Source organism: Bubalus kerabau, chromosome 1 (genome assembly GCF_029407905.1).
Source record: "Bubalus kerabau isolate K-KA32 ecotype Philippines breed swamp buffalo chromosome 1, PCC_UOA_SB_1v2, whole genome shotgun sequence".
NCBI lineage: Eukaryota > Metazoa > Chordata > Mammalia > Artiodactyla > Bovidae > Bubalus > Bubalus kerabau.
The window spans coordinates 79,178,741-79,203,845 of NC_073624.1; the positions used below are offsets into that span (position 1 = coordinate 79,178,741).

At 37.4% G+C, this 25,105-nt stretch overlaps 1 protein-coding gene across 7 annotated transcripts in view; it reads left to right on the forward strand.

Moving 5' to 3' along the window:
- Positions 1-440: 440 nt before the first annotated feature.
- Positions 441-25,105, forward strand: part of CNOT2 (CCR4-NOT transcription complex subunit 2) — a 131,978-nt gene continuing 107,313 nt past the window's right edge. For 3 of the 7 annotated variants that reach the window (XM_055580384.1, XM_055580382.1, XM_055580387.1), the window contains exon 1: positions 441-549. Coding sequence is in view for 3 of the 7 variants with exons in the window: in XM_055580385.1 (XP_055436360.1) it covers positions 19,396-19,445 (50 nt within the window). In the remaining 4 variants the exon portion in view is untranslated. Of the gene's footprint in view, positions 550-19,244; positions 19,446-25,105 lie in introns of all 7 variants that reach the window. The other 4 variants (XM_055580385.1, XM_055580383.1, XM_055580386.1 and 1 more) reach the window with 4 other exon arrangements.

A 25,105-nucleotide genomic window follows, 5' to 3' on the forward strand; every position in this document is an offset into this window, starting at 1 on the left:
CGTTTCAGGGAGCAGAGGGAGGGAAGGCCGGTACGAGGCAGACGGTGGGGGTGGGGGTGGGGCGAACGAAGGGCTGAACACAAACACAAACACGTTCCGAGTCCCTGGGAAGGGCGGACCGACGCCACCTCACCATTCCCCGCCCCTGGACCCCGCGATCCTCCCCGGACCTAGGGCCCGTGGCCCGCGCGAAGCAACCTGGACCCAGGGGAGCCTGTGGCAGCAGAGCTCCTACTCGCTCTAACGGCTGCAGAGTAGCTACGAGCCTCCCGGTGAGTCGGTGAGAGAGAAGGTGGGGGCCGCTAGGAGGAAAGCGAGGGGGTGAAGGGCCCCTCCACGTCCCCTCTCCAACGCGTGAGAAGCAGACTACCCACCCCCCAACTCTGTCCGGTCCGCAATCGCCGCTCCCCTCTTCCGCCGCCGCCGCCTGGAGGGAAGTCGGAACGGCGGGGGTCACGGCGGGGGTCAGAGGGTAAAGGTCTTGCTCCCAGCAGCCTCCGCGGTGGATACGTCGCCATCTTGGATCCGCGGGACAAGAAAATTCATGCGGTGAGTTTTTGGCAAAATTTCGGAAGTCTGGCAGCGGGGCGCGCGGCGGGAGCGGCGGATTCGGGGCCCTCGCAAGGCGGGGGAATGCCTCGGGGCCGGGCCGGTCGCGCCCGGGGTCCGTGGGCAGCGTCCCGGCCCGCCGCTTCCCGTTGCTTTTGTCTCGGCTCCAATCGAGAGAGGGAGAGCGGAGCGGGCGGGGAAGGGGGGGTGGTGGCGGTGGAGGGAGGGAGGGGGTGTGTATGGGGAGGGTGGTGGACGGGACGTAAAGCGTCGCTGTAGTCGGGTAGCTGCAGCGGCAGTTCTGGATCCTAGGCCCGGTCCCTTCTGCTGGCGCTGGGGCTTCCCCCAGACTCCTCTCCCCGGGCTCCCGCCAGCACGGAGAAGCCTCCGCCGCGCTGCTTCTTGGGGAAGAAGAGAAGGCGACAGCGGCGGTGGCCAAGGACCCCGGGCCCGCTTTAGACGGCGCTGCCGCCTTCCCAGCAGTTGCCCCGGTCTTTGGCATTTCACATTCTCTCAATACACGTACATCATCTGCAACTTGTCTGTGTTTCTGTGTATGTATATGTGAAAGATGGGGGACCCTGGACTGGCTAACGGGTCTCAGGAGCTGCCAGGCCCTGGGGTACCGAAGGCTGTGTATGGTGGAAGGAGGAGTGCAACTGTGATGCTTCCTCTGCTTCCGCACCCAGAGGGTGAAGCTTCCGTAGTCTGGTAGTGACTGAGTCCGGAGAGTCCTGGGGCGGCGGAGGAACCCGAAACGCCTCGGTCTGTGAAGTTGCTAGCCCTAGGTTTCTACTTCCGCCGGGGCTTCTCCACCTTTTGCTGTCTTGAGTCTAACTGAAAAGTTTCACGGAAGAAGTGAGTAGGGTTAAAACTTAGTTCTTAGTTCAGGCTCTGGTCCGTTTAGGAGAGAAAGCATCTAACTCTTGCTAACTGTGGTCCTTAGCGAATATGAGTTTTTTTGTTTTTGTTTTTAATGAGAATATTTCCAAGGTCTTAAAATTTGCATTTATTCCAGGCCCTGTGGGTACGATATTACAACCATAAAGTCTTACATACAGGTGCCACCCTCTCGAAAGGAAGCTAAGCATCAACTCCCTTAGAATCCTAGCAGATCCCTTCAGTTTTTAAGATCCAGAAGACCGAATGCAATGCATTTTGTTTCATAAAACTCTTGGTCAGAGAATTCTACTCCTTTCTTAATCTTCTGGTCGTTTTCTAATAATTAAATACATTGATAGCAACCCTTAGATTCTTGGTGAAATGGTAGGAAGTACCTAGTTAGAATCTGTCACGAGGGAGGCCTTGCTTGAATTTAGAGTTCAAAGCTGAACAAATTTTCTGTCATGCTTGATATTAGGAATTTCTAGACCTCTGGAATCGTAAGTGCAGCTTTATTTGCCCCTTAAAACAACTTAAGTGGAAGTAATAAATATGGAGGCACGGCATAGATATTTGGAAATATTTGTTTACATACCGGGTTTATGTTGTTTGGAAATACTTAGTATATTTGACAGGTTATTTCTCAAACGTGTTACCAGTGAACACGTCTCTCTTGCAACTTTGGAAGATAACTTTATCCTAGCTATAAGGAGTTGGTTAAGATCGCAGTGGTCTGAAATGACTAGATGGCTGCATTCAGACAGTTTGATGTGTACATTCAGATCTCTTTTCCTGAAATACTCCTTAGTGGATCAAGATCTTTAGTTAACTTTGTCATGTTGAACATCTCTTCAGTTTGTAGTTCTTGTGTAATATTAAACCTAAAGGAAAAATACAAGATACATGTAAAAAGAAGAGAACTTGCGCTCCACTTGTTTCTTGACTTTGTAAGATCCTCATTTAATTTTACAAATTAATGAGGATCTTAATTCTTTTCTCTCACTTTTTCCCCCGCTTGAGGGCTTGAAGTACAGTGACTTCTGTGATTACTTTGTATTTTAGATAGAAATTGAGAAACTCACATTTTGGCATCTTGATTAATGCTGCATCAATAAAAATAATGTGAGCATCGTTTTTTGGCAGAACTCTTTTATTATAAGTATACTGTGTAAAGATATCTGTAACCTAATCTGATACTCTTGGGGAATTAGAATTGCTTATATATTTAACCAACCAACAGATACAACCTTTTAAAGATTTTTAGTTTCTGGAATCCTTTAGTTTTAAAGTAAGTTTTTGTGGCAGAAAAATGAGGGCATTAATGCATGAGTGATTTATGTTCCCTTCCATTTCGAATTACTTGATCTTGAAGATAAAGTTCAGAATGATATTCCTCCCCAAGAAAGCTAGTTACTTATGTTTTTACTTAATAACTTTAGATATTTAATTTACTCTTTGATTTCTCAGAGATACTTCACAGTTATAATCTGAAAATTCTTTGTTCAAAAGTAATTAAATACTTAGATTTATGAGTAGATTTTATTAGAAGTGTTTCTAACCCAGTTGTTTTGGTTTTTAATCTCTTCAGTAGATACTGGTATTAAAAGTATTTGTATTTTGAAAGACCTTTGCAGAATCTTTTGCAACCTCTGGGAAATTATATGTTTACCTTTTCATTCACAAATATGCTTCATAAGATTTTCTAATAATGTGGGAAAAGAAAAAGTATGCTTCATATTTACATATGAAATAATACTAGACGTTACTAGATTGATAAAAATAAGTCAACTTTTTTTTTTGCTTGTTAAAAGCTGTGTTAAACTATTTTTTAATTGTCTTAACATTTTTAACTGTAGAAAGTTCATTCTATTAAAATTACATATTTAAAAGCAAACTTTCCATGTACTTGCTTATTAGGCATTTGAGAACAACTTATGCAAATAGTGATACAATCTCAGGAAAAGATACTACTAAGATTTTATTTGTTACTTAGACTTCTAGTAGATGTTGTGACACAAAGAAGCAAAAGAAACCAAGGTACCAGGTAGGGCAGCTTTAGAGGCAGAGTTAAACTGAGTCGCACTGTAATGTTGGAATAGAATCACACACACTACTGATACCATAGTATTGATAACAAAGGAATCATTCTGGTTGATGATAGATGTGATTGTTCTTCCTTAACTATGGATGATTTCTACCCCAAATACTTACAGGAGTAGAATTTCCTTGTGAATTTTACTAGATTTTTTTGAAATATCTACACTAAAATTGGTGTCTGTTTAGGAAGTCTACTTTTGAAAACAAATAGAACAGACTAATGAGTTGTAAAAATTATTATATAATTTTTACCTTGTTTTTTTTATTTCTTGGTTTTACCTTGCTTTCTTTAACTTTTATATATATATATATATATATTTTTTTTTTTTTTTTCTCTTTGCCTTAGCTTTTCTGTTTGACATCCTTTTTTAAACTCTTAAAACTCCTCTTGTGACAAGTCTGATACGGCTACTGCTGATATGGCTTGTTTATTTATTTACTTTGTCTGTATCATTAGAAATGACCTGGAAAAAAGAATTCCTAGTGGTTTATTTTTTCTGATAGTTCTCTGAAATACAGATGATAATCTCTTGATATTATTGCTTGGGGGTATGCTGTACTGTGAATTAATAAAATGTTTTATAGTGTTTTGTTTTTGGTAAGACCTCATAGCTTATATAATCATGAGATGCAAAATAAATTATCTAAGAAAAACAAATTTTTTTCCTGGATACACTTTAATGGTTTGTATATATTTAGACTGGGGAATCTAAGTCTGTTTGATAAAGCTTGATATTTTGGACATATTTGCCAGTTACCCTGAAGGTATCCCCCCTACCCTCACACACCCCCTGCAAGTCCCCCGTGCCTTTTTTTTTTTTTTCCTTTCATGCTTATGTTTTTATGTGGGGCTTGAATGGGATAGTGGTGGTGATATTTTTACCATCACTTCTCAGTTGTTTGACAAACTTTATTTTTCAAAACTATATAGTGCCACTATCTTAATGAACCTATAGTGTCACTTTCTTAATGAAATCTTTCCTGATTTCCCAAATCCTTCTGCTGTACTGCCTTTATTCCTCAGATTTCTATCATTGAGTGTGTCACACTGTATTGTAATTTACTGTCCATCCCCACTATCCATAATAACCCACCTGAGGAGAGGTAGGGCTTTGTCTTACTTATATTTACATTTCTAGTACCTTCTAAGTGATTGATACTTGGTTATCAATAAATACGCAATAAACTGAACTGGTGCCAGACTGTCACTTGACACTTGGTGTCATTGTGCTGTTTCCCAGTCCACACCTTGGAAGATTAGAAAAGGGGATGGGGAAGAAGGGCATCCTGTATTCCTTTACTTCCTTGAATTGTTTCTTACAGTTTTGCTTTGTAATAACCTATGGGAAACTAGATAACAAGCTTCATAGAGAAATGTGTGTGGAGTAAGAACAGGACTTAAAAAAATAGAATGTTTCTGGCAGTATCTAGGTCTACGTTTCTTGCTGTATTGTATGATTAAGGTCAGTGCATGAAGGAGATATTTTGTATTTACCCCATAATACATATTTACAGTTGCTTAGCCATGAGATACTGTTAGATTTGGGCTTTTTGAAGTTAGATTCTATGTCCTTGCCTTTCTCCACCTTTTTACTCCTAATGCCTGGCCCAGTGCCTAGTAAAAAGTAAGAGTTCTCTAGTTTTTTGAATACCGTTCTCCTTATGAAAATTGGGTGAGATGATTTAATGTATTTTTATTGGCTGTCTAAATTTCAAAAAGCTCTAAAAACAGACTTTTTTTAAAAAGCAAACATGATGGCAAATTCCAACTGAAATTAGTAGCCTAATCATAGTCTTATCTGACTTAACCTGATTTTTCATTTTTATGTAGAAATATTAATGTATTTGATTGCAAGTGCTGCTTAGGCCACCCTGTGAGGTTTTAGGTCATATATGATATATATGCTATCTTAACTTTCTAAAATCTGACAAATTCCAGTTCTGAGAAATATCTGGCCTTTAAGGGTTTGAATAAGAGATTGTGCACCAATTTTGTGTTCATTTTTTGAGCTATAGAAATAAAGACAGTAAATGACTTCCAGAATTGCATTTACTGGAGATGTTAACATTTGACTTAAGATCTTAGAAATGTCTCATTTGCCTGTGTATTTTTCATTGACTTTTTAATGACAAAAAGCTATGAAAGATACAGAGAGAATTTGTTCTAGTACTTGGAACACCAAATTTTTCTGTGCTTTTACTGAATTGAAATGTCTTTCCTTATGTGAAAGTAGATGAGAATGTGTACACAGTACATATTTACTTTGCCAAGAAATGATAAAATAAGAGAAAAATTTGTGTTCTGGCAGTTTAGGTAACAGTGAATAGATTTGCCTGTTTTCAAACATATTGATATACCATTTTCCATTTATATTTTTGGGTGTTGAAACATAACCATTTTGTATCAACATCTGGACAAAATGTAATGACTGATCAAGTATTAATAATAGTGTTTGGGAGAGGAACATTTGGTTTTGTGTCATATCTGGCAAGAATGTGTTTTTATATTAACTTTTTACATTATAGATTATGATGCTATTCATACAAATTTTGTACTTAATTTTCTGTTTGTAAGAGTCCTTCATAGGTTGGTAAAATAATAATAATCACTAAGTTTACCATGCTGTTCAAAGGACCTCATTCCTTTTGACTTTGTTTTACTACTTAATAATGTACGTAAAAAAAAAAATACTTGGTAGTCTGCAAAGCACTTTCATAATACACCACTATAATTTTATAGTGTTGTTTTAATGTTAAGTGTTAAAATAAGTTTAAACTTTTTAATAAAAGGTTAAATTTCAACATTAACTTAAAGATAGAACAGTCATTTTGTTTTGATTAGCATGAAAATTAGTAATTGGGAATTTTGAAGGCCATTTTATCCTTAGATTGAACCTAGCATCTAATGTCTCTCTCACTTAATTTAATGCTGCTCTATAGGGAAAATCCTGATTTATCAAATCAAGTAGGTGTAAGTAGAAGGTTTGTTTTTAACTAATCATCCTTAAGATTCAGGATCATTTAATATGGAAATATGAAAGAGAAGTATTAGGAAATTTGTGTTTCGAGTGACTTTTTGGCAGAACACAGTAGCTGCTCATATTTTAAAAAATGATAAACAAATTCAAGAGGCACCAAAACTTTTAATGATACTCTTGTGTTATAATGAGAGTAAGTAATAATACTGTATCACAGACACCACATTTTAGAAGTTTACTTACTATTGCACAGTTATTTTTTGAGGAGATCATGTGTTGAACTTTGTCTTGATTTAGTAGTACACAAAATAGTGCTTTAAGGGTATTGTTTTTATAATTTTATGAGTGAGCATGTCTGGCCTTACGTTAGAAAAATTTCAGAGCCATAGAACTTTTCTAATCTATGCACACTTAAGAGAAATTGTACATATATTTACTGACATGCCAGGCCAATCTTTGAGGTCTGTAGCAAAACTATTTTACCTGACAGAGCAGATTACAGTCACCAAATTTTAAATTTGATACTTGATGAACTTTTGTGTTCTGTCTGTTTTGTATGTTTATGAGTCACACATCCTAAAATAGATACATATGTGTAGAATAGTTATACATAGTCCAGCGCTTCAGGAAATTTGACCTCTGATTGTATTAAGATGTTTCAAGCATAGTTTGAAAACCTCTGAACTTGATGCAGAGTCACTTCCAACCTACAATTATGTATTTTTAAAAAATCAAGACTTTGTCTTCTCTCATAGTATTTGCTTGTTTTTGAGTAGACATTTTCAACTAAACCCTTTAATAATTTGAGTGTTTATTCTCTTCTACATATTACAGTAAGTGCTGGGTATATATGATGGTGAACAGGACAAGTCTCTGCCTTCATGGAACTAACATCTTAGGTGGGGAGACACAGTAAACAAACACAATTTCAGAGGACGGCAATTATGAAGAAGAAGATAAAGGGGGGTACAGTTACAGCAATTGGTTATGGATGGAAGGAGGAGACTATTTTAAGTAAGTAGGGTAATGAGGGGAAGACCTCTCTGGTGGTAGCTTTTGAACAGAAAGTGAGAAAGGAGACAGCCATGCAAAAATCTGGGTAATATTTTTCCGTGCAGAAAGAAGACCCTGAAATGGAGTCAAGTTTTTCATGTTTGATGAAAATAAGGAATTTAATCAGTAGTTACTTAGTGCTTTCTGCATAAATAGGGGCAAACTCGAAAGGGAAAAAGAGATGATTCAGACGTAAATCTTTGTCTTCCAACTGCTGAAAATGTTTTGATAGACCCAGTAGTTTATGTTTTATGAAGAACTATAGAGAGGAGGAATTACTCTTCATGTAAGAGGTCATGATAATGTTTTCTGGATCTGGTGGAATGAGGGGTATCTCTGTGTATTAGCGGAAAATTATAAAGGAGAACAAACTTAAAACTTTGTGTTTGCATAGGATAATCAAAACATTTAAGAGATTCTGACTTTGCAGTATTTTGATAGACTTTTCTTAGAAACTAATCAGTAATGATTTTAACATTTATTTAGATTTCCTTGTTCAGTACAATAAATATTACCATGTGCCATAAACTGTTACAGGTGCAATAAATTACTTCCTGAAGTTCAGTATTGTGATGAATGCTGTGGATACATGCTAGAGTAGAACAACCTTGTCTGAGGAAAGGAAAGAGTTTGTTTCAGGTCAGTGATGCTTGAACTGGGTTCTGAAGGGTGATTTGGTGGTTCAATTAGGTGGGGGAGGGGGATACGGAATCAGCACTGCAAATACGAAAAGTCTGGAAGGATAGACCGGATTTAGAGAATGACAAAGGAATCTGTAGTACTTGATTGAATCTTTGGACCTCATGAGAAGTTGAATTTGCCATAGTGTGAGAGATTTTTTTTTTTACATGATGAGGAATAATTAACCAGTTTTTTTGAACAATGAGTGAAAATCAGATTTGTACTTCAGGGAGAAATTTTAGATTCCACAGGTGATTTATAATTAAATTACAGACTTGATGTTTCAGTGTATTTCTGAAGCTTTTGAAGGATTTTTTTTCCTCTGTTAAATACAACGTATTCTGTATTTATATTGGCAGGATTTTTTTAATTATTAACAACTTTGAAATTCTGTAGTTTGTTATTTTCCAGACAACTTGTTATAAATGTATAAACCAGTGTCCATAATGAAAAATTTTATGTTAATGAATGGAATAGGATTTGTTATGTAAGTTCTAGGGCAGGCAGAGTTTGAGTGTTGTTATTTGATTCTGTTTACAGGCATGACATTTAACATTATTTCAGTAAATTAAAATACCAAAAAAGTCTAAATTAGTGATATAATCATTCTTAGGAACTTATACCTATATTGTATTTCTAGCAGTACCTATTTTGCAATGCTAATGTGTGTGTTTTTCAAAATACTGTACATAAATTATGAATTTATTTTAGGTAGCTAACATTATTAATTCTGACATTTTAAAAAAGAGCCCAAATGAACTGTTTTTATTTTTTTTTATTTTATTATTATTTTTTTTAATTTTATTTTATTTTTAAACTTTACATAACTGTATTAGTTTTGCCAAATATCAAAATGAATCCGCCACAGGTATACATGTGTTCCCCACCCTGAACCCTCCTCCCTCCTCCCTCCCCATTCCATCCCTCTGGGTCGTCCCAGTGCACCAGCCCCAAGCATCCGGTACCTGGACTGGCAACTCATTTCATACATGATATTTTACATGTTTCAATGCCATTCTCCCAAATCTTCCCACCCTCTCCCTCTCAAAATGAACTGTTTTTAAATAAAAAAGATTCCCTAAGAATGCAATTTGAGCAAATTACTACTTTGATGGATACACTGTGTACCTTTTTATTTTTTTTCCATAGCAGAAGTATATTATTCTGCATGATGACCTGCAGCTGCCCAAGTTGCCTAATTGTTGTTGAGTTTTTGACTAAATAAAATGGAACTGATTTTAACTGTTTACTATTAAAGAGAGTTAAATTGTGCTGGAATTTTACATGATTTTGTTGAAGTCTCTGGTACTCACCAGCCTGAATTGGAATCACCAGTTATGTTTTTAATTAGCTGTGTGACTTATCCTGTCTAAACTTCAGGTTTCTCATTGGGAAAATGTGGATAGGTAAACAGTATTTACCTCAAAGGTTGATATAATGCATAAAGGCTCTTGTGGGGTTTTTTGTTTGTTTTTTGGAGTGAGGTTGCAAGTTAAAGATATGCTTCTGAAGCAAATGAGAATTAGCCACAATTTATTTCATAAAGTGCGATAAGCTCTTTTTGTATTGACTTCATAAATGTAAACTAGAAGAGTGCAGTTTTGTTCTTAAATGTTTTCCCTACCAAGAAATTTGTTTAGATGACATTGTGTTAAGGGTCATATGTAATACTTTGAGTAACATAGATCCATCTTAGCATTTCTCTGTCTGAAACATTTGGCACGGTGCATGGCACATAATATGCTATGCTATGCTATGCTATGCCATGCTAAGTCGCTTCAGTCGTGTCCGACTCTGTGCGACCCCATGGACGGCAGCCCACCAGGCTCCCCCGTCCCTGGGATTCTCCAGCAAGAACACTGGAGTGGGTTGCCATTTCCTCCTCCAGTGCGTGAAAGCGAAAAGTGAAAGTGAAGTCGCTCCGTCGTGTCAGACTCTTGGCGACCTCATGGACTGCAGCCTACCAGGCTCCTCCGCCCATGGGATTTTCCAGGCAAGAGTACTGGAGTGGAGTGCCATTGCCTTCTCCAGGCATATAGTAGGTATTTAATAATTTCTTTTGCTAAATGGGATTGGAGAAGGCAGTGGCACCCCATTCCAGTACTCTTGCCTGGAAAATCCCATGGGCGGAGGAGCCTGGTAGGCTGCAGTCCATGAGGTCGCCAAGAGTCTGACACGACGGAGCGACTTCACTTTCACTTTTCGCTTTCACGCAATGGAGGAGGAAATGGCAACCCACTCCAGTGTTCTTGCCTGGAGAATCCCAGGGACGGCGGAGCCTGGTGGGCTGCCGTCCATGGGGTCACACAGAGTCGGACACGACTGAAGTCACTTAGCAGCAGCAGCAGCAAATGGGTAAGTCTTAACAGGGAGAGCACTGACTTAGGACTCATACTGTGTCTACCACTTAGGACTTGAATTATGTCAGGTTATCTATAACACGGAGAAGGCGATGGCACCCCACTCTAGTACTCTTGCCTGGAAAATCCCATGGATGGAGGAGCCTGGTAGGCTGCAGTCCATGGGGTCACTAAGAGTCAGACACGACTGAGCGACTTCATTTTCACTTTTCACTTTCACGCACTGGAGAAGGAAATGGCAACCCACTCCAGTGTTCTTGCCTGGAGAATCCCAGGGACGGGGGAGCCTGGTGGGCTGCCGTCTATGGGCTCGCACAGAGTCTGACACAACTGAAGTGACTTAGCAGCAGCAGAACAAGTTTCTTCGCTGTGCTTCAGTTTTCATCTCCTTAAAATGAATAAAATATCTTCTTTTAGACTTATTTAGAAGGTTAAATGGAGGAGGAAATGGCACAGTTCAGTTCAGTCACTCAGTCATGTCCGACTCTTTGTGACCCCATGAATCGCAGTACGCCAGGCCTCCCTGTCCATCACCAACTCCTGGAGTTGACTCAAACTCATATCCATCGAGTCGGTGATGCCATCCAGCCATCTCATTTTCTGTCGTCCCCTTCTCCTCCTGCCCCCAGTCCCTTCCAGCATCAGGGTCTTTTCCAGTGAGTCAACTCTTCGCATTAGGTGGCCAAAGTATTGGAGTTTCAGCTTCAGCATCAGTCCTTCCAATGAATATTTAGGACTGATTTCCTTTAGGATGGACTGGTTGGATCTCCTTGCAGTCCAAGGGACTCTCAAGAGTCTTCTCCAAAACCACAGTTCAAAAGCATCAATTCTTTGGCACTGAGCTTTCTTCACAGTCCATCTCTCAAATCCATACATGCCCACTGGAAAAACTATAGCCTTGACTAGACGGACCTTTATTGGCAAAGTAATGTCTGCTTTTGAATATGCTATCTAGGTTGGTCATAACTTTCCTTCCAAGGAGTAAGCGCTCTTTTAATTTCATGGCTGCGATCACCATCTGTAGTGATTTTGGAGCCCCCAAAAATAAAGTCTGATACTGTTTCCACTGTTTTCCCATCTATTTGCCATGAAGTGATGGGATCAGATGCCATGATCTTCGTTTTCTGAATGTTGAGCTTTAAGCCAACTTTTTCACTCTCCACTTTCACTTTCATCAAGAGGCTTTTTAGTTCCTCTTCACTTTCTGCCATAGGGTGGTGTCATCTGCATATCTTAGGTTATTGATATTTCTTCCGGCAATCTTGATTCCAGCTTGTGCTTCTTCCAGCCCAGCGTTTCTTATGATGTACTCTGCATATAAGTTAAATAAGCCGGGTGACAATATACAGCCTTGACGTACTCCTTTTCCTATTTGGAACCAGTCTGTTGTTCCATGTCCAGTTCTAACTGTTGCTTCCTGACCTTCATAGAGGTTTCTCAAAGAGGCAGGTCAGGTGGTCTGGTATTCCCATCTCTTGAAGAATTTTCCACAGTTTATTGTGGTCCACACAGTCAAAGGCTTTGGCATAGTCAATAAAGCAGAAATACGCCACTCTAGTATTCTTGCCTAGAGAATCCCAGGGACAGAGGAACCTGGTGGGCTTCTGTCCGTAGGGTCACACCGAGTCAGACATGACTAAAGTGACTTAGCATGCGTGCATGCATCGGAGAAGGAAAGGGCAACCCACTTCTGTGTTCTTGCCTGGAGAATCCCAGGGACAGAGGAGCCTGGTGGGCTGCTGTCTATGTAGTTGCACAGAGTTGGACACGAGTGAAGTGACTTAGTAGCAGCAGAAGGTTAAATATAGTGCAAAACACCTGACAGTAGGTTCTTAGCAATGTTGGTTCCTATCTCAGAAATCTGAGGAGGAAGTTCAGAAGAAATACTTAACATAGCACCTATCATTTACTTTCTAGAAGTTGAGCAGGGTTTGAGTATGTGCTCATCTTTAATGGAGGGATAATATGTTATTTTCAAGAGACTACAACACTTGGATTTAGAAGATGGGTTCTAGCCGGGTTCCATGAATTTGTATGCCTGTGCAGGTTGGTGTTGGATAACTTCAACCTTTTAGTCACTTACCTCCTAATGTTGCTGATGAGAACTGAGATGTTAAAAGCAAAAATGTTTGACTAATTATAAAGCATGTGAAAGTATAAAGTCCTGATTAATAGTGGTTGTAATGAAACTAGTTTCTTAAGTTGTGTGGTTCAGTTACTTCTTGTACCTTGTGGTACTTCAGTATTCATGTGGTTTGTCCTTTATTTTTATTTAATTAAATATTTGGCTATTGTACTGGGGAGTTGGAAGAGTGGGGAAAAATTGATTCTGCTGTGTTTCAGAGTAGGCCAGTTAATATTTGCATATTTTTTGCATGCTGAATTCCTGATACTTTCTGTGTGTTCGTATATATGACAGGAAGTCTACCTTTCTCATCATTCCTTTTTCATTAAGGATGAAAGATTTTGAACTAGAATATTTTCCCCCTAGGTTCTGTAACCTGTGTGTTTTCTCCTTATCATTGTTAGCCAAACATATTTTTGTGAACATCATGCTGTTTTTTTTTTCTATAAATGAAATTCATTTGTAATTTATGATTAAGAGCATTGAGAAGTCAGTACAGTAGTTTGAAATTGTTGTATATTCTCTGCGTTATGTAATGTGTATGAGTAACTTTAAAGATCTGTTGGATACTTAGTGTTTGGGAGCATTAAAATAAATACCATATAAGGAAAGTGAATAGTACTAAGTAGCTGCAGTAGCAGGAAAGTGAATCACGGAGTAATGAATTTGGAAAATGATTGTGTATTGAAGGGGAACATTATTTGTTGTTTCCACTCACCGTGTTTGTATGTGTGTGTTAAAAAGCACTCCATTTTTTGTGTGTGTTTACTCCCTATTATTAAAGTAACACAAGTTAGTTTGAAAATTTTAGAAAATCTGGAGAAGTATATAAAAAGAGAAAAACCATCCAGAGACAATCACTCTCCCCATTTTTGTTACAGGGAAATTGGGCTATTCCTACTGATTTGTAATTTCTTTTTAAAAATTTTATGTAATATTTTCCACTGTCTAATATTTATTCAAAATGTGATTAAGAGATAGTTTCAGTAAATAATTATTACACAAATATGAAACAAAGTTGTGTGTTCAGTCACTGTGTTTTGTCTGACTCTTTGCAGCCCCATAGACCGCAGCATGCTGGGCTCCCCTGTCCTTTACTGTCTCCTGGAGTTGGCCCAAATTCATGTCCATTGAATTGATGATGCCATCCAACCATCTCATCCTGTCACCCTTTTCTCCTCCTGCCTTCAGTCTTTCTCAGCATCAGTGTCTTTTCCAGTGAGTCAGCTCTTCCCATCAGATGGCCAGAATATTTGAGCTTCATCAGTCCTTTCAATGAATACTTGGGGTTTAGTTCCTTTAGGATTGACTGGTTTGATCTCTTTGCTGTCCAAGGGACTCTCAAGAGTCTTCTCCAGCACCACAGTTCAAAAGCATCAGTTCTTGGGCTCTCAGCCTTCTTTATGGTCCAACTCTCACTTCTGTACATGACTACTGGAAAAACTGTATCTTTGACTAGACAGACTTGTTGGCAAAGTGATGCCTTTGCTTTTCAATATGTTGTCTAGGTTTGTCATAGCTTTCCTTCCAAGGAACAAGTGTCTTTTAATTTTGTGGCTGCAGTCACCATCCACAGTGATTTTAGAACCTAAGAAAGTAAATTCTGCCACTGTTTCCACTTTTTCCTCTTCTATTTGCTGTGAAGTGATGGGATCGGATGCCATGATCTTAATTTTTTGAATGTTGAGTTTTAAGCCAGCTTTTTCACTTTCTTCTTTCCCCTTCATCAAGAGGCTCTTTAGTTGCTCTTCATTTTCTGTCATTAAAGTGGTATCATCTACATATCTGAGGTTGTTGATATTTCTTCTGGCAAATAAAAGTTGTTGATATTTCTCCCAGAAATAAAGTTAGCAAACATATGATGGTACTTTGCATACCCTCCACTAGCAAACCACCTATTATTTTCAAATTCATCCATGAATATCAAATCAAAGCCTATAACATATGTTGTTCAGTCGCTCAGTCATGTCTGACTCTTTATGACCCCATGGACTGCAGCAGGCTTCCCTGTTCTTCACCATCTCCCAGAGTTTGCTCAGAATCATGTCCATTGAGTCGGTGATACCATCCAACTATCTCATCTTCTGTTGCTCCCTTCTCCTCCTGCCCTCAATCTTTCCCAGCGTCAGAGTCTTTTCCGAGGAGTCAGCTCTTCTCATCAGGTGGCCAAAGTATTGGAGCTTTGGACTATATCTACGGGATGCATATTTAAATTGCCTGGTCACGGAAGTCCTCCCCTAGAAGGTGATGCGAGTGGGGGAGCAATCTTCTGCATGTTCAAGAGAAAGGGGTTCTAGGAAGGGACAAAAACAGGAGCAAATGCCCTGGGAAAGGTTGTTTTATGATTTGATGTCTTACGATTGAAAAATTGCAAGAGGTGTATGTGACTGGGGTGTGGTGGGAAAGGAGAAAGGTAGACAGATGGAGAAAAGGTAGATGGATGACTTATTTAAAGGTAAGCCAGGAAAGATTTTATAAAACCATCAAAAGTTCTTGGGCTTTTACTGTCTGTACAATGATCTTATCTGTACTCTTCACAATTATTATATATACAAAATTAGTTGAGTACTTCTTATTTTATAGTTGATTAAGTAAAGGTTCTATAGGACAACCTATAATTCACTTCTCCAAGTTCATATAGCTAATGGGTAGCAGAACTAAGGTTAAAAACTTTGGGGGTTTTTTTTGTTTGTTTGTTTGTTTTTACTTCAAAGCTTACTACTTTTTCATCACACTATTATTCTTGCTCTGCCATGTTTCTAGAAACATTCACTTTTTTGCTGCCTCAAACCAGTATCCGTAGTGTGGATTCAGGTTGAGTGTTTATGCATCTGTATACGACTGAGAGAAAAAAAGAACAGCAAATCTCAGAAGATATTTTCCTTACTGCAAGGTGCATTCACATGTTTTCTGTTATATATCATGTCTTTAAACTCGCTAGTTTTGACTCACTGAATTGATTTCATGGCCCACTGTTAGAGTACATAGTTTAAAATCACAGCACCATGTCTTTTTGGAATGCCAGAAGTTCATATTTCTCTGGCTTGGAATTATGCTCAGAGTAGCTGCTATGTTTATTTAAGAAGCATTTGTTATATCTATAGAAAGTGAATAAGTAAAAGTATTAGTTGCTCAGTTGTGTCCAACTCTTTGAGACCCCATGGACTGTAGCCCATCAGGCTTATTGGTCCTTGGGATTCTCCAGGCAGGAATACTGGAGATTCTCCAAGAGATCTTCCTGACTCAGGAATCAAACCCAGGTCCCCTGCATTGCAGTTAGATTCTTTAAAGTCTGAACCACTAGGGAAACAAGCCCTTGTATCTATAGAACTAGCTGTTAAATTGGGAAGCAAGATGTAATGCAGTTAGTAGAGTATAGAAATATATATGTAACATTTGAAGGTTCATGTGTGATTTAAATTCCTTGTAGAAAAACTATAACTTAGTAAGGAAACTTTAGTTGGATGAAAATAAATCTTGTAGTAAGAGGACAGGACAGTTACAACCAGGCAGCTAATGATGCAAGTTCTACCACAACTAATTTCTGTCAAATGTTTATTGTACTAAGATTTTTTTTTAAGCATGTTAATTCGCTGCCTGAACATTTTAGAAAGATTTAAAATGTATATACATGTATCTCCTATTAAGATTTTGCTCCTTCTCAGGACAAGATATTCATTTTGATATCTGTAGGAACTACTGCCATTTTTTAATTTCAGGTTTTTTCTTGGCATTTGTATTTTTAAATCAACTTTGTCAAGGAAGTTTACATGTAATACAAGGCACATCCATTTAAGTTGTTTTTTTTTTCCACAAAGAGTTTTAACAAACTTATATACCTGTGTAAGCATCACCACAGTCCAGATACAAACATGCCCATCATACCCAGAGTTCATTATTCCAGGCAGTCCTTATTTGTAGCCACAGACAAACCACTAATCTGCTTTTTGTCCCTATAGATTAGAATTGTTTTTAGAGATTTGAACAAATGGAATTGTACAATATGCATTCTTTTTGTGTCTGACGTCTTTTGCTCAGCATAACATTTTGATTTTTTTGGTGGTGTTGCATGTATCAATCACTCATTTCTTTTGGATAGTTTTCTGTTGTGCTAACTGGGCCTAAAAACGTTGATTGAATTCATTGATTGAATGAATGGATATTTAGTATAGTGAGTATCCCTTCCTCCACAATTTTGCTGCATTTCTTCTTCTGTCATGCTGCTGCTAAGTTGCTTCAGTCGTGTCCGACTCTATGTGACCCCATAGACGGCAGCCCACCAGGCTCCTTCGTCCCTGGGATTCTCCAGGCAAGACTGGAGTGGGTTGCCATTTCATTCTCCATCTTGTATCTTGAGAATGCTGAAATCTCTTCCAGATTGTGTGTATTGCTAGACTTAAATTTATGTATAGATTACGTGAAGGTGTGATTTAATAGTGAAAAATGCACAGGGTTTAGAGCTAAATGACTGTGACATGGAACCTGTCCGTGTTCTCCCACCCTGTAAGTATAGGCAAGTTACTTTACCTTTCTGGAGTTCAGTTTCCTTTTTTTTCTAAAGTGGATGTAATTATACTTGAATATTGCTGTAGTATTTAGGGTGTTATATGTAAACACTGTATGTAGACTCTTGTAACAATGGTATAACCCAAGTGATGATTCTTGGGTGGTGATGTCTAACATCTGCTTTTTATCTACTAACAATTGTGCCAACCCACAGAATTGCAATTTTGTATTTTTTATTAGTCTTCATTAGTGGCTTGAAGAAGCACATGTTTATGCTTGCAAAAAGTTTTATATAGTGAAAGTGATTAAAGTCTTGATTAGTTTACTTTAGGTTACAAAACTGTAGGTTTCTGCTAATTAAAGTTGTAATAAAAATGACAATTCGTAAAACTTTTTTTAACAGCTTGGAAAGCTTAGTAAAATATAAGGAAGGGGGAAAACGAATAAGATCAACTCTTCCTTATTGTGGATAATTTTTTCAAAGAGTAATATGCTCTTGGGGAGTAAGCAGTCAGGAAACTAGTATTTTTTTAGTATGTTCTGTAGTTAAGTGCTTTTCACACACAGCAAATTTTAATTAATGCCTACTAGGTACCAGATGGAAAATCCCATGGACGGAGGAGCCTGGTAGGCTGCAGTCCATAGGGTCGCTAAGAGTCGGACACGACTGAGCAACTTCACTTTCACTTTTCACTTTCATGCATTGGAGAAGGAAATGGCAACCCACTCCAGTGTTCTTGCCTGGAGAATCCCAGGGACGGGGAAACCTGGTGGGCTGCCGTCTGTGGGGTCGCACAGAGTCGGACACAACTGAAGCAACTTAGCAGCAGCAGCAGGAGCAGGTACCAGATACTTTTCTAAGACATAATTCACTTTGTGGATTATTAATTTTTAATTCCCCTGTATGTTTGTTGAATGCAATAATGTTTTTATTTGGTCTTGAAATTGAGGAGTTAATGTGGCTTTTAGCAATTAAATCAGTGTGTATTTGTGGCCAAAGATAATTTTAAATTTACCTAAATAATTAAAAGGCTAATAAAACTTATATTTTGACCATAAACAATGATTATGCTTATATCAAATTAGGCTTGATCTTTGGAAAGAAAAAATTAAAATGGTAGAGGAATAATAGTAAATTTTGCTGATTGTATATAGTATATAGAAACTTTGGAATAAGGATGCCAAATTTTGAAGGATATCTTTTGGTGGTTTTTTTTTTTTTTTCCACTACAAAATTTTAGTTTGCCAATATGTTACATTTTTTAAAAACAATTTTTACAAAGTAAGCTAGTTGATTTATTGTCTTGTTGGTAATTGTTTAAACCAAATATTGATAACTTTTTAACTGTACAATCAATAGGAGAAAAGATATTACATGAAAACAAAGCAGGATGTTCATTCTGAAAATATGTCATGTAGAAGAAAGAAGTTAATAGAACAGGTACAAAGTGGAAATAAGTGGGGATATACATGATGATGAAAGTGGGACAGATACTAAGTTGTGCCTTTAAAGACAGAAAAAAAATGAGTCAAGATCCTTAAAAACTAGTATTAGTTTTTAGGCATTAAGGTAGACTAGAAACATTTTCATTTAGGCTTGTGGTTCTTAATGCAGAGTGCTTTATACCCCATGGGGTCAATGAAGATAGGAGTGTGTTTTTTACTTCACTGTTTAAAAAATCAAGCCCAATTAAAATCAGTCTTCTTGGGTTCTCATACAGCATATCAGTTTATGATAATAGCGATCATTTTCTGTAGATTAAAATACCTTGGTTAGTTACATGTATTTATTAAAAAGAGAAAAGCTATTTTATTTAATCAGATGATAAATAGAAAATAATTTTGAGTCCTTATTGAATCGGTGATCTTTTTTATACGTACACACATATACATACACCCTCATCCTTTGAATGACTTCTCAGTTGTAATCTCAAAAAGTAATTCCTGATTACTTTTATCCAGTTTACCTTTTGCAATATTATAATACTCTCTGTTTGGCTTAACATTTGTCAGTATCAAAAATCATTTCTGGGGACTTCTCTGATGGTCCAGTGGCTAAGACTCTGCGCTACCAATACCAGGGGCCCGGGTTCCATTCCTGATCCGGTAACTAGATCCCATATGCTGCAACTAAGAGTTCACATGTCGAAACTGAAGAACCTGAATGCTGCAACAAAGACTGAAGATCGTGCAGTGCCTCAGCTATAAGTCCAGGTGCAGCCAAATAATTTAATAAATATTTTTTTTTAAAGTCATTTCTGTTCATTATTTGTTAGCTAGAAGAAAATTCTGTGAGAGCAGGTATCTCCCTGCCTCATTTCTACTTAGTGTCTTGACTATTTCTAGTACCTAGAGCAGTGTTACATTTTGCCAGCAATGTGAAAGGGATCCAGTTTTTCCATTTCCTTGCCAAAATACTTGTCTATTTGTGTGAATATAGCCATTCTTGTGTGTTTGAGCTCATTGTGGTTCTTATTTGGATTTTCCTAATGACTGATGGAAATCTGTTTCTCTTTATTAAAAAAATCCTTTGGGGATTTTGATTGGCATTGTGTTTAATTGATCTGTTGATCAGTTAGGAGAGAGTTGACATCTTAATTATACTGCTTTCCAATCCTTAGACATAGTATGTCTTTGATTTATCTCTTAAAAGTTTTGTTGCTTTAAGCATATAGAATTTTCACCTTTTGATAAATTTATAACTATGTATTTTATATTTATACCTGAATGTCTAATTTGGGGGAAACTATTTGGAGCTATAATACACTGGGATGACCCCCTGGAGAAGGAAATGGCTACCCATTCCAGTAATCCCATGGACAAAGGAGCCTGGTGGACTACAGTCCCAAAGAGTTGGACACAACTGGGCAACTAACACTTTCACTTCACTTTCACTTCCATATAGAAATAGGATTTTGTTCATACTTTGATCATGCTTTTGACCTTGCAAAACTTACATAGTAATTCTAGGAGCTTTTTTATAGGTGGTTTAGCATATTTTGCTCAGGCAGTCCATGTCATCTGCAGACAGGGAAGATTTGTTTTTTCTGTTTTTCCCATCTTTGTTGTTTGTCTGTTCTTTTCTTTTCTTTTTTTTTTTTTTTTTTGCGTTATTGCACTGCCTGGAACATCCTTGCCTGATTTGCAGTCTTAAAGTGTAAACAGTTTCATAGAGTTACAATTCACCTACCATGTTTTAACTCACCCATGTAAGATTGTACAGTTCAGTGGTTTTTAGTATTTTCTTATAGCTTTGTAACCACCGCCACAGTTAATTTTAGAACATTTTTCTCACCTCAGAAGAACTCATACACTTTAGCTGGCTCTCCCCGTTTCTTTCCAACCCCCACCTCCACCAACTTAAGCAGCCACAGATCTCCTTCCTGTCTCTGTACATTTTCCTGTCCTGTACATTGCACGTAAATGGAATATATGATCGTTTGTGACTGGCTTCTTTCACTTGGCATAATGTTTTCAAAGCTCATACATGAGGAAGTATTTATTAGCATCTTAATCCTTTTATTTCTGTAGAATATGTCACAGAATGGGTGTATCCCATTTTATTTACATGTTTATCAGTTGATGGACATTTTGATTGTTTCTGCTTTTTGACTATTATGAATAATGGTGCTGTGAACAACACGTGCAAGTTTTTGTGTACGTATATATATTTCTCTTGGCTACATACATAGTAGAATTGTTTGGTCAAATGATGATTCTTTGTTTAATTTCTTGAATTGTCAGGCTGTTATCCAAAGCTGCTGTACCATTATATATTTCCACCAGCAATATGTGAGGGTTTCAGTTTCTACAAATTCTGGCAAATGCTTGTTATTGTTTGTGTTTTTATTGGTCTCATCCTCCTGTGTATGATGTAGATAGTTCACTTAAAAATTATCCTGGTGGTTAATGACATCAAATTTTGTGTGTGTACATATTTGGCCACAAATATGTGTGTGTTCTTTGGAAAAAAAAAGTCTATTCAGATCCAGATCCTTTGTCTATTTTTAAATTAGTTTTAAACCAGTTTGTCTTTTTATTAACCAGTTCTAGCAGTTCTTTATTTTAGGTACAAATTCCTTACTAGGTATGTAATTTTTCTAATATTTCTCCCATTCTCTGGGTTTTATTTTTACTTGTTAAATTGTATAATTTTCATCAGAAAAGTTTTATATTTTGATGAAATACAGCATATTATTTTGTTCTTCATTCATGTTGAGAACTTAAGGTCTTGATTTATTCCTATGTTTTCTCAGAGTTTCAGCTTATATATTTATGTTTATGGGCCATATGAGTACATTTTGTATGTGATATAAGAAAATGGGTCCAGCTTGATTCTTCTACGTGTGGGTATTAAGTTGTCCCAGCACTATTTGTTGAAAAGACTGTACTTTTCCCCATTGAATTATCTTGGCATCCCATCTAAAAATGACTATAAAATGTGAGGGTTTTTCTAGACTAAATTCTTCTTTGTTGCCATATCTATCATCATGCCAGTATGTCTATTGCATTGTGAAATCTTCAAGTCTGGAAGAATGAATCCTTCAACTTTGTTCTTTTTTCAAGATAGTTTTTATTAGTCTGAGTCCATTGAATTTCCATGTGAATTTTTGAAGTAGTTTGTCATTTTCTTCAGAGAAGCCAGACTGTTTTGAGTTAGCAGATCAGTTGGGGAGTATTGCATCTTACTTGCTCTGATCTGTGTACTGTCATTTCCATTTACATAGTTGATCTTTAGGTTTTTCAATAATGTTTTGTAGTTTTCAGAAGATAAGTCTTGTAATTCTTTTGTTAAACTCATTACTAAGTAATTCATTCTCTTTGATGCTTCATAAATGGCATTGTTTTCTTAATTTCATTTTCAGATTAGAAATGCAGTTGATTTTTGCATATTTATTTTGTACTCTGCAAACTTGCTGAACTCATTTACTAACTTATAAAATCTATTACAGAAAGTTTCCAACTTATGATTGCTCAATTTGAGTTTTCAACTTTGCAGTGGTACAAAAGCAATCAAGTAGAAACTATATTTACAGTTTTGAATTTTGATCTTTTCCCAGGCTAGCGATATTTACTAGGAAACTAGTGATGCTGGGCAGCAGCAACAGCAAACCCGCAGCTCCCCGTCAGCCACTTGGTCTTGAGGGGAAGCAACCAATACAGACATACCTTTTTATTGTGCTTTGAAGATATTTTGTGTTTTACAAATTGTAAGTTTGTTGCAACTCTGTGTTAAGTAAATCTGTTGGTGCCAATTTTTCCAACATTTGTTCACTTTGTGTCTCTGTGTCAGACTTCAATAAATCTTACAATATTTTAAACTTTTTTTATTGTTATTGTATTTCTTATGTGATCTGTTATCTGTGATCTTTTATGATACTATTGCCAAAAGATTATGACTTACTGAAGCCTCTGATGGTTAGCATTTTTTAGCAATAAAGTATTAATTGAAATAAAATTGATTTACAATGTTGAATTAATTTCAGGTGTACAGTGAAGTGACTCAGGTATGTGTGTGTGTGTGGACATGAATTTGAGCAAATTTGAGCACTCAATGGACATGAATTTGAGCAAACTCCGGGAGATAGCGAAGAACAGGGAAGCCTGGTGTGCTGCAGTCCCTGGGGTTGCAAAGAGTCAGATACGACTGAGTGACTGAACAACAACTACATTTCCATTGAGTTAGTGATGCCATCCAACCATCTCATCCTTTATCACCCCCTTCTCTCGCCCTCAGTCTTTTGCAGCATCACGGTCTTTTGGTCATTTCCAGTGAGTCGGCTCTTCGCATCAGGTGGCGAGAGTACTGGAGCTTCAGCTTCAGTGTTAGTCCTTCCAGTAACTATTCAGGGTTGATTTCCTTTAGGATTGACTAGTTTGATCTTGCAGTGCAAGGGACTTTCAACAATTCTCCAGTACCACAATTCAAAGGCATTAATTCTTGGGTGCTCAGCCTTCTTTATGGTCCATCTCTCACATCCATACATGACTACTGGAAAAACCAGTAGTCTAGCTTTGACTAGATGGACCTTTGTTGGCAAAGTGACATTTCTGCCTTTTAATATGCTGTCTATGTTTGTCATGGCTTTTCTTGCAAGGAGCAAGCATCTTTTAATTTTGTGGCCACAGTCACCATCCACAGTAATTTTGGAGCCCAAGAAAATAAAATCTGCCACCATTTCCACTATTTTCCCATTTGTTTGCCATGAAGTGATGGAATGGGATGCCATGATCTTAGTTTTTGAGTGTTGAGTTTTAAGCCAGCTTTTTCACTCTCCTCCTTCACCTTCATCAGGAGGCTCCTTAGTTCCTCTTCGCTTTCTTACATAAGGTGGTGTCATCTGCATATCTGAGGCTGTTGCTGTTTCTCCCAGCAATCTTGATTCCAGCCTGTGCTTCATTCAGCCTGGCATTTCACATGATATACTCTGCATATAAGTTAAATAAGAGAGTGATGGTGTACAGCCTTGACGTACTCCTTTCCCAATTTTGAACCAGTCCATTGTTTGATGTCCAGCTGTTCTAACTGTTGCTTCTTGACCTGCATACAGGTTTCTCAGAAGGCAGAAAAGGTGGTCTGGTATTCCCATCTCTTTAAGAATTTCCCACAGTTTGTTGTGATCCACATAGTCTAAAGTTTTAGCATAATCAATAAAGCAGAAGTAGATGTTTTTCTGGAATTCCTTGCTTTCTCTCTGATCCAGTGAATGTTGGCAATTTGATCTCTGGTTCTTCTGCCTTTTCTAAATCCAGCTTGTACATCTTGAAGGGTGTATGTGTGTGTGTATGTGTGTATATATATGTATACACACACACACACACACAAACATACATATGTATATACACCACATCTTTATCCATTCTTCTGTTGATGAACATTTAGATTGTGTTATTTATATTTTTGCAGTCTGACACTGCTTTTTGACTGGATTCTTTAATTGTTTACATTTAATACTGTTACTAATGTAGTAAGATATAAAATCTGCCATTTTGCTCTGTTTTCTGTATGTTTTCATATCTTGTCTGATGTTTTATTCCGCCTCTACTGCTTTCTAATTTTACATCAAATGGTGTTTTTCTAGTATAACATTTTAGATTCTCTAATGTTATTTTCACCATATTCTTTTGTATTATTTTCTTAGGAGTTGTGCTCAGGCTTACTGTATTCTTACTAGAATTTACTCTAGACACACTAGTTTTAATTCTAGTGAGATACAGAAATTTTATTCCTATACAGCTCTCTCTTCTCCCTTTTTGTGCTGTTATACATATGACAGCTAAATATTTTACAAACTCAACGGTATGTTGTTATTATTTCATATGTTTTTATCTTATTCAAGAAACTGAGAGAAGGGTGAGAATAAGGCTTGTCTTTTATTTTCTTGAATTTGATTTGCTAATATTTTGTTGAGGATTTTTACTTTATTTTTTTGAGGGATATTGGTCTTACAGGTTTTTTTTTTTTCTCCTTACATTGTCTTTGGTTTTGGTATCCATGTGATGGTAGTGTCATAAAAATGATAGGAATTATTATTTCCTGTCAATTTTGTGCTATTTTTCTGGAAGATTGTGTCAGATTGGCATTCTTTCTTTAGAAATCTTTGGAAGATTTACTGGTGAAACTGTCTGAACTTGGAGGAATTTAAGTGTGAATTCAATTTTTTCAATAGATTTAAGACTTTTCATGTTGTGTCTTAGTTTTAGAGATTAGAAGTCTGAAGTCAAGGTAGCAGCGGGTCCATGCTTCTTCTCAAGGCTCTAGGAGAGAACCTTTATTGCCTTTTCTGCCTTCTGGTTGTCAGAAATCCTTGATGTTCTTTGACTTACAGCTATGTCACTCATATTTTTGCCTTCATTTTCATTTGGTTATCTTT